Below are 10,228 nucleotides of genomic sequence, written 5' to 3'. Positions count from 1 at the left end.
GGGAGTGACCTGGCATGGCTGAGGCCGAGCTTTAGGGAAGAGCTGGTAGCCGAAGAAGAGTCTATAAAACAATAAAAAAGTCAACTGTAAAAGGTCTTGAAAGCCAGGCCATGAATCTTAGCCTTCATCCTGAGGGAAATGGGGAGCCACTGAAAGGTTTTCAGAGGAAGTCACGTTTGTTTTCTTTTCTTTTCTTTTTCTTTTCTTTTTACACAGACAAGTACAAAGGCTCTGACAGCTTGAGATAGGAGTTTGCCTGATGTGCTTAGTTCACTCAAGGATGCCAGTGTGGCTGGAGTGGTGAGTGAGGGAATTTATTTATTTATTTTTAGAGAGAGAGCAGGAAGAGGGGCAGAGGGAGAGGGAGAGAGAACCCTAAGCAGACTCCCCGCTGAGGGCAGAGCTGGTCATGGGGCATGATCTCACGACCCTGAGATCATGAGCTGAGCCGAAACCAAGAGTGAGGAGCTTAACCAGCTGATCCACCCAGGTGCCCCAGTCACGTTTGTTTTCAAAAGACTCCTTAGGCTCGGGGGCACCTGGGTGGTGCAGTCCTTTAAGTGCAGGACTCTTGGTTTCAGCTCAGGTCGTGATCTCAGGGTGGTGAGATCCAGCCCTGCGCCAGCTCCATGCTCAAGCTCCGAGCGTGCTTGAGTTTCTCTTTCCCTTGTCCTCTGCCCCTCCCTGACATGAGCGCCCATGCACGCTTGCCCTCTCTCTCTCTCTCTCTCAAATAAATAAATAAATCTTTAAAAAGAGCCCATGGGCTGCAGTGTGGAGACTCAGGACAAGGTCCCAATGCCCTCCAGGTGCTTCCCGTCCTTGCCAGTCCATCTCCTCTCTCCCCACCACCTCCTCCAGCCACAGCCAACTCTGTTCCACGCCCTCGTCTCTTGCCGAGCCTTCCCACTTGCAGTTACTGGTGTCTGGAAAGCTTTTTCCTTCATCTGAATCTGCTTAGTCTTATTGTTCTAGTTATAGCTGCTGCATGACAAACTGCCCCAGAACTTAGTAGTGTGAATAACCACAATTTCATTACAACCGTGGACTCTGTGGGTCAGGAATTCAGACAGGGTAAGAGGGGATGGCTTTAAAAAAAAAAAAAAAAAAAAAAGAGGGGATGGCTTGTCTCTGCTCCATGATGGCTGAACCTTAGCTGGGAAGACACTGCTTCAGCTGGGAGTGACTTGAATGACTGGGTGCTAGAATCACCTGGAGCCTCCTCTGCTCACGTGTCTGGCACCTAAGTAGGTGCCTGCATCACCTGGAGCACCTAGGTGGAGTCTCTCCACATGTTTTGGACTTCTTCACTGCATGACGATCTTAGGGGTGTTGGACTTCTTATTTGGTGGCTCAGTGTAGAAACCTACAGCATCTTTCTGCTACATTCTATTGGTTACAAGTGGATCATGAAGGCCAGCCCAGACTCAAGAGGAAGGAAATTTATGGAAAGAATGTCAAATAACTTGAAGCTGTGTTCTAAAACCACGTCAACCTACTGAGGTCTCAGTCACAGCTTAAACATCACCTTCTCCATGAAGTGATCTGACCATGCCCTGCTCCATGTCTGGATTAAGTGCCTCCTCTGTGTGCCCCCAGCCCCACTGTCCACCTCCATCAATGCATTTCCATCCGCTGTTTATGTGTCTTTCTCCTCCTCGGGACTGTGAGTTCAGTGAAGACAGGCCATGTCTGTCTTTTTCACCTTTGTACTCCAGCACCCAGCACAGAGCCTGGCAAAAGCAGACCCTTAATAAATGTTGAATGGGTGAGTGAATGAATGATTGAATGAGCTAAGGCAAGGAGTCCAATGTAGAAGCCATTCCTTCCTTGTGAAGCTGACATACTAGTTAGAGAGAGAGAGATACAAAATTAAAATTGTATATGATAAATACCACAGTGATAAATGCTATTAAGAAAAATAAAGCAAAGTAAGGGGATAGTGTAAGGGTGTGTGTATGACACTTTACAAGAATGATCAGGGAAGGGGCGCCTGGGTGGCTCAGTCATTAAGCGTCTGCCTTCAGCTCAGGTCGTGATCCCAGGGTCCTGGGATCGAGCCCCGCATCGGGCTCCCTGCTCCGCAGGAAGCCTGCTTCTCCCTCTCCCACTCCTCCTGCTTGTGTTCCCTCTCTCACTATCTCTCTCTATCAAATAAATAAATAAATAAAATCTTAAAAAAAAAAAAAAGAATGATCAGGGAAGACCTTTTTGAGGTAGCAACATTGGAGCCAAGACCCGAAGAAATGAGGGAGTAAGCCCTGTGGGTATCTGGGAGAAGAGCATTTCCAGCAGAGTGAACAGCAAAGGGCTGGCTATTCAAAAGGGCTGAAGTGGGCATGTGCTTGGTAGTTTTAGGGAACGGCAAGGAAGCCATTGAGGCTACAGTATGGCAAGGGAAGGGAAAAGCAATAGGAGAGGAGTCCCACGGGGGGCCACAACCTAGAATACATAGGATTTTGCAGGCCATGCTGAGGACTTTGGCTTTTAGTCTGAATGAGATGGGCACCAGTGGAGGGTTTTGAGCAGAGGTGGGACATAGTCTGATTTATAGTCTAACCAGATCCCTCTGGCTGCGTGGACAACAAGACTGTGATTGAGGCAAAGGAGAAAGCAAGGAGTCCAGTGAGGAGGCTGGTTCAGGATACCAGGCAAGAGATTGGGGGGGTGGGGCGCGGGACCATGAGGGTGGCCATTGAAAAGGTGAGAAGTGATAGGACACAGGACACATTTTGAAAGTAGAGCCAACAGGGATAAGGGATATGAAGCTATGGGGGAAAAGAGGAGCTAAGGATGACCAACAGGTTGTTGGCCTTTTAGTCACGTGAGATGTGAAGATGTGGGGTGGGGAACAGGCTTGGAAGCACTGTGGAAACAGGAATTCATGTTTAGGCATGCCAAGTTTGAGGTGCCAGTTAGACATTCCAGTGGAGATGACAAGGAGGCAGCTAGACATGAGTCTGGCAACATCAGGATGGAGATACGGACTTGAGAATCCACAGCTATGTTAAGAGGAATTCTAAGATGGCTCCAAGACTGCCCCCCCCCACCCACGGTGTGCATGCCCAGCATAACCTGCTACTCTCCTCTGTGTGGGTGAGACCAGTGAGTATGATGGATGTCATTCTTGTGATTAGATCACATTATATGGCAAAGGTGCAGAGATTTTGCAGATGTGATTAAGGTCCCCAATTAGCTGAGTTTTAGTTAATTAGAAGCGAGACTTCCCTGGGTGGGCCTGATCTAATCAAGTGAGTCCTTTTTTTAAATTTTTTTTTAATTTATTTTTTGTATTATTATTATGTTATGTTAATCACCATACATTACATCATTAGTTTTTGATGTAGTGTTCCATGATTCATTGTTTGTGGAGGTTCCTCAAAAAGTTGAAAATAGAGCTACCATACGATCCAGCAATTGCACTACTGGGTATTTATCTCAAGTGAGTCCTTTAAAAGAGAGCCTTCCCTGGGGCACCTGGCTGGCTTAGTCACTAGAGCATGTGACTCTTGACCTTGGGGTCAGGAGTTCCTGCCCCATGTTGGGCACAGAGACTACTTAATTAATTAATTAATAAAAGCCTAGGTGCCACTCTGTGGGAGAGCCTGGGAAGATAGACACTGGGAGTGGTCCTCAGGATTCAAGAGTGGCACCAGCTGACAGCCAGGAAGGACACAGGGGATCTTGACCCCAAGGAACTGAATTCTGCCCACCACCACGTGAAGTTGGAAGAGGACGCTGAGCTCCAGAAAGGAATGCAGTCCGGCCCACACCCTGATGCAGGCCTGGGAGATCCTGAGCAGAGAACCCAGCTGAGGCATGCCTGGATTCCTGGCCCACAGAGACTGAAACAATAAATGCGTGTTATTTTAGGCTGATACATTTGTGGCAATTTGTTACCCAGAAATAGATAACCAGCACCTCAGTGTATAGGTGTTTTTAAAGCCTTGGAACCAAGATGATTCAAATAGCCCAGGTCTGGGATCCCACGGGGATGAGTCAATGACTGCATGAACCCTGTGAGATTGGAGTGGGACACACCCCACCCCCAACCCTCAAATGCTTCCTATTCCTTTCAGCCTCTAGGTGTCCCCAGAGTCCACATAAGCAGATCTCTCCCCACCTTTTCCAGGTCAGAATCCATTTCCTTCTGAAATGGGAAGAACCAAGTAACAATAAATGGTCTCTCTTCTGTTCCTACTTTCCCCTCCCGAACTTTCCATATGGGGAAACGAGCCTGCAAAGGAGCCCTGCCCAAGGTGCCACAGCGATCTAGGGCTATCCCTAGCCAGGCACTTTACCCTCCCACGGCATTCTGAAGGACAAGAAGACTGACCACCTCCCTCTCTCCAGCTTTGACCAGGGGAGGGATCTGCAGTTTCTCATTGATGCCCACTGGAAAGGGTGCAGCCCTGACGTGGGGGCTGCCGGCCTGTGTGGAGAAGAGAAGAGACCCCTCCAGAGGTCAGGGGCATCAGAAGTGCCCAGCTGCGGGTACAGGGCCAGTGACCCAATTCCCTCTGTCCGGCCCCTCGCACCCTCCGTTGCAAACTGAGTTCCCCGAAAACAGACGCTGAGACGGAGTCTGGGGTGCAAGATATTTATTAGGTATAAACACCTGTGAAAAGAAGAGGGAGGAAGCAGGATCCAGTACAGGGGGTCAAACTGCACTACAGGCCTAGAAGAACCTTGGCCACCTGGAGGGGCCCTGGGTGGGTGTCTGGAGGGGCCCTGGTGGGTGTCTGGAGGGGGAGGTGAAGGCCCCCACCCTGAACCAAAATGGCCAGGCGTTCGTTTATATACCTGATCTCCCTGGGACACCAGATGCAGGCTGCCCTGGGTCCAGGGGCTCTCGGCAGCTGGAGGCTATCCATTGACCATAACGTCTCACAGCCGGGCAAGTCCTTCCTTCAAGGGGCTTCGGGTGGCACCTAGCTCTTTCTCACCTTCTCGATTCTTTCCTAGAGGATTTTTTGGGGGGCTGGGGACATCTTGCTTTCAATCAGAGGCCGAGAGAGAACGGTCACTATAATTTTTGCACCTTTCTCAACCAGACCCCCTTTCTGTAGGCACCCAGCCCTCCCAAACCTGCTATAGTCTTTTAAATTGTCTACGGGTATCCCAGTCCCCGAACACCCTCTCTGAGTGAGGTCTGCACACTTGGCCTTGGTTCTTACTGGGGAAACAGGCTCTGTTCAACCTTAGGAATTCACTGGATCTGGCAGTGGAGGAATTAGGGGGAGGGGTGTCAGGGGGAGAAAGAGTTTTGAAAAGGCCTTCCTCTGTTTCCAAAACATGCTGGTAAGAATCTCAAGGATAGGAATCCGCTGTGGTTGCCGTTGCTCTTCTTTAGTTATTCAGTAAATCTACAGTGCGGGCCCATTCTGTGCCAGACACTGGGGCCAACCCCCCCCACCACTGGGGGCCCTGAGCGGACAACCTAACACCATCTGCAGATTCAAACAGGGAAGGAGGCAGCACCCTGAGGGAACGCTCCACAAGGAGAGAGAGAACCAAAATGTGGGGCCCTGACTCTGACCTTGGCTGCTTGCAGGCCCTCCTACAGGTTGCTTCGCCACCCTGACTGTTTCCTCCTCTGGACAATGGAGTGGTACACTTTAGGGAGCATCTTATTAAATGCCTCTCACCTCGAACTTCATTTCACCCTGAAGCAGGTATTGCTACCAGTCTCATGTGAAAGACTCAGGGTGAAGTGAATTTGCTCAAGGTCACACAGGTGCTCAGTGGTGGTGGTACGGGGGCTTCTGAGCCCAGACAACGTGGCCCGACCCTTTCCACTTCTCATTAAGGGTGGGGCCCAATTGGCCCCCCGGGGACCAGGTATGCCTGCGTGCTTATTTCATTCGGTCCACGAGGATTTAAAAATATTTGAGTCAGCTTTCATTTTGCAATTGAGATGTTCATAGAAACATCCAGATTTCTACCTTCTCTTGAACAATCTGGCCACCGTGGGCTGCATTCCCACAAGGTCACGACTGGCCTGAGGTGAGCAGCTGCTCGCCTTGAGGTCACGAAGCCAGTGTCGACCCAGACTCTCTCATTTATGTCACATGCCTGGCCCTGCAGGGATGAGTTTGTCATCCTTACTGAAGACCAGGGAGGCCTGAGCTAGAGGGAGCCAGAGGACCCCCCTGCTCTTCCTGCACGGTGCTAAGTCACAAGGATGTCCCTCTGGCAAACTGTCTGGGGGAGGGGTTGAGGAAAGGCACAGACATGTAGAACCACAGGGCAAGGTCGGGGCAAATACACTTTATTCAGTCCTGGCATCAGACTGGCGGAGTCCTGCTGTGGGCGCCAGTGCCCCAGATCAGAGGGACCCCTCCCCTCAGCTACTACACTAGTTCTCCAAGACCACAGACAGTGACAGCTCTTCACTCACATGACGTTTTCTGGGTTTTTTCATTGTCTTTTTGTTGTTGTTGTTTTTCTTAAAAAAAAAAAAAAAGAAAGAAAGAAAAGAAAAAGAGAGAGAGAGAGAGAGAGAGAGAGACAGAGAGAGCGCGAGAAAGGCCCAGAGCCGGAGCACCAAGCTTAAAGGAGGCAGCTGGTGGCTTTGTCAGCGACGGGAACGCGTGGGGCAGAGACCTGCGGAGACCCTGGGCAGGGGTCCAGGAGGACTCTGGGACCGTTTGTTCCTGAGATTTGTGTGTGTGTGAATGAGAGTGTGTGCACACCCAGGAGGGTGAACACACGCCGGTGAGATACAGGTAGTGAGGGCAGAAGGGGGCGTGGGGAGGCCGGAGGGGCGGGACTTGAGCGGACACTTGGGGAGTAAGGGGGCAGGGTCCCCGAGGGCACCCCGGAACTGAACACAACCTCCTCAGACAGCAGCGCTATCCCGAGTTTTCACATGGAAAAACAGGTGCAAACGGCACACCTCCACTACGCTGACCCTCCCTTCAGTCTCACTGGCCCAGTCCATAGTCTCACCAGCTGTTTAAAAGTGGGGCTCTTCTTGCCACGCCGGCTGCTATCATGCCTCAGTCTCAACACCCCCACCCTGTACCAACGTGCCTCAGTTTCTCCCACTGAATACTGTCACTGTGGGCACAGGACTTGAGTGATAGAAAGGAGTGGTGGGCGTAGGGAGGAGCCCAGGCTGGGAGTGTGCCTTGACGTGATGGGGCACTTGGAGGGGGGTGGGGAGCAGCAAGAACCCTGTCCCCATATAGACTGATAAATGCCTTGGTTCGGAGTTTTCTTGGGCAGTCCTCTCGTGGTGCAGTTCCAGATGAAGACCCTATTCCCAGTTCCCAGGTGGGGGAAAGAAAAGGGAGGTTTCTGGGACCAAGGTAGACTGTAGAGGCAGTCTAGCGGTGTGTGTGTAGGCGGGGGTGAAGGGGGGAGGAGGAGGAGGTGCACGTCCGTCTGGGCAACCCCGCAAGGAAAAGGGGCTATGCCACCAGGGAGAGTTCCAAGCTCGAAACCAAACCGTTCCGGGCCAGCTAGTCTCTTTCTCCCCCTCCCTAGTGCTCCTCCCATTAAGGCAGCGACGCCCCGTCGGGTTGAAAAGAAGCCGCGGCTCCCGGATCAAAAGATTTCTCAGGATCGCTCAATACCCGCCCCACTTCTTCCCGGAGCGGGCCACAGAGGCGTGCGGTTCGACTGGGACCGGCCCCCTCCTCCCAAGAAGCATTAAGCATGCGCAAGAAGGGGGCGGGCCCCAGCGCTCGGGGAAGGGGAGGAGGGGGGCATGGGAGGAGCGCGCAGTGCCGCCCAGCCGCAGGGCCCCCCTAAACAAGAGAGGAGGCGGGCTGGGCGAAGGCGGAGGGATTCAGGAGCAAGGGCAGGGGCGTGTCCTCCGGCCACGAGGAGGGGCGTGTGCGAGGTGGGGGAGGGGTGCAGGTCTGTAGGAGTGGACGTGAGGTGTAAAGGAGGGGGGCTGGCTGCTGGTGGCTGTGCGGGAGGGGGCAAGACGGGGCGGGGCTTGGATGTCAGGGGAAGAGTGGGGGTTGGGCTGCCTTGGGGTGTGTCTGCGGGGGAGGGGCATGTCTGGATTTGAGGGGGATGGGCACGTCTAGGAGGGGGGGAGGCTGCGCGGGAGATGGGGTGCCAGCCTCGGCCTCCGAGGGGCCCCAATACCTGATTCCTGTATGTAAACAGCTGGTTTGGGGGCGTGCGCGCCCCGCTGACGGTGGGCTCAGTAGGTGAAAACCAGGTCGGCGATGCTAGACGGGCGCCAATCCCCCGCGATCATCTCGGTAACCTCGGGGGTGCAGTAGTCCGGGAACTCGAAATGCGACGTGCCCGAGGGGGGCGGCAGGTCCGGGTCGCGGTCCAGGGCGCTGCAGTCCAGGCCGGCGGGGCCGGGGGGCAGTCTGGACAGAAAGCCCAGCGGCTCCTCCCCCGACGCCACCGTCTCCTCTTCGCCTTCCTCCGCCGCCGCCGCCTCCTCCTCCTCTTCCTCCGGCTCCTCGTCCTCCGACGGAGTGGGGGAGGCGGCGGTGACAGCCGCCCCCTCGCCCGACGGCCCCTGGGCGCGCTCCGCTGTTCCCCGGGCAGCCCGCCCCGCCGGGACCATCCTCCACAGCTCCCTCCCGGGGGTCTCGACCAGGCGCACTTCCAGCAGCTCCTCGTCGTCGTCCTCGTCGTCGTCCTCGGGCGCCGCCGCGCTGCCCCCCAAAGGCCCGCCCGCTGCTCGGCGGCCCCCGCGGCCAGGCAGCTGCGGCCCGGGCTTGAGCCGGCTGCCGCCACCGCCACCGCCGGGGGGGCGGGGCCGCGCCTTGGCGGGCGCCCCCTTGCTCTTTTTGCGCGGCCGGTACTTGTAGTCCGGGTAATCCGCCATGTGCTTGAGGCGCAGCCGCTCCGCCTCCCGCACAAACGGGATCTTCTCCGAGTCCTGCAGCAGCTGCCAGCGGCGGCCCAGGCGCTTGGAGATCTCGGCGTTGTGCATGTCGGGCCACTGGTCCATGATCTTCCGCCGCTCGTGCTGCGACCACACCATGAATGCGTTCATCGGTCTCTTAATGTGGCCGCTCGGCGTCTTGCACCAGCCGGGCTCGCGCGCCCCCTCCTCAGCCGGCCGGGGCCCGGGGGGCGGCGGCCCGCCGTCCCGCTTGGCCCTCGCGCCCCGCTGCTGCACCATCGTGCCTGGGCCCGGGGCCGCTAGACGCCGCCGGGGGCCGTCCGCATCCTCCGCGGCTGGGGGTGGGGGAGGAGGCAGCAGCGACGGAGGGGCGGCCCCGCCCCGCAGCTCGGCCCGGCCCCCGCGAGCTGGGGAGCGAGGAGCTGGGCGCTCGGGCCCAACGGACGGCGGGGGGAGAAGGTCCGCGGCGCGGTCTCAGGCGGGCTCGGCGCGCCCCCGCCGCCTCCGGCAAGTTGCGCCCTGCCGCACGCTGCACATTGTTTTGCGGGGGCGGAGGAATCGCACCCTCCGGCCCCCGCGGGCTCTCCTCGCAGCCTCCTGCTCCGCCGCGGCCCGCCCCGCCGCCTTCCAGTGTCTTTCTCCCCGCGCGGCCCCGCCGGCGCGCGCGCCACCCCTCCCCCTCGCCGTCTGCGGGCCGCTGCGGCGCGCGCGGGGCCGCCCCGTGTAAACACCGAGGTACCCGCCTCGGCTGCGGGCGGGCCACGCCTCGCGCTCGGGCGGCGCGTCACCCGTTGCTGGGCAGAGAAGCTGGTATTTGCATCTCCCAATCGCTGGCTGCCGGGGCGGGGCGGGGCTCGGGCTGCGGGGCTGGGCGGTCTCGCGGCTGGGTTGGAGGGTGTCGGATGAGGTCGGTTTCTTTTCTTAGGCTGGGGACTGGAAAAAGGGTGGGGGAACGCGGAGCGTGCTTCCCATCTGCCTCCGAAAGCTTGTCCCGCCCCACGTTGCGTTTGAAATTTTAGCTTATTCAGTGACACCTGCCGCCAGGTGGGACCTCCGCCCCCTCCTCTTTTGGAGGCGTCTTTCTGGACCATCCCAGAACAGAATGTGGGGGGACTCAGGATCGGGAAAGCTCTTCAAGGGGACAGACTCCTCGTTTCACAGATGTAGGCCCTGCCTAGTACACACAGGGTCCAGCCACACAGGGGCTCGACAAATGCTTTTTGTCATAAACCCAACGACTATTTTTTTAAGTCTCGTTTGAGGCGCCACCAAAGTCCTGAGAAAGAAGGGAATATGACGCCCACTTTCCGGATTCAGAACAAGGAAGACTAGCTGACTAGGGCTCGGATCCCAGGCTCGCGGTCCCAGCTCTCTCTTCCCAGCTCAGCGCATCTCGCTGGG

At 56.2% G+C, this 10,228-nt stretch overlaps 1 protein-coding gene across 1 annotated transcript; it reads right to left on the bottom strand.

Moving 5' to 3' along the window:
- Positions 1 to 6,254: 6,254 nt before the first annotated feature.
- Positions 6,255 to 9,525, bottom strand: SOX12 (SRY-box transcription factor 12). Its single transcript, XM_036121804.2, has one exon. It carries the CDS (start codon positions 9,104 to 9,106, stop codon positions 8,162 to 8,164), a length of 945 nt encoding a protein of 314 aa, XP_035977697.1. The 5' UTR covers positions 9,107 to 9,525; the 3' UTR covers positions 6,255 to 8,161.
- Between the last annotated feature and the right edge of the window lie 703 nt (positions 9,526 to 10,228).

The sequence above is a fragment of the Halichoerus grypus genome, chromosome 10 (genome assembly GCF_964656455.1).
Source record: "Halichoerus grypus chromosome 10, mHalGry1.hap1.1, whole genome shotgun sequence".
In the NCBI taxonomy this organism is placed as follows: domain Eukaryota; kingdom Metazoa; phylum Chordata; class Mammalia; order Carnivora; family Phocidae; genus Halichoerus; species Halichoerus grypus.
Note: the sequence above shows the minus strand (reverse complement) of the source record. Positions and strands in the feature narration are given on the sequence as shown.

Bases quoted from the DNA above. Each gene is read 5' to 3' on its own strand.
- SOX12 (XM_036121804.2), bottom strand. From the start codon at position 9,106: ATGGTGCAGCAGCGGGGCGCGAGGGCCAAGCGGGACGGCGGGCCGCCG.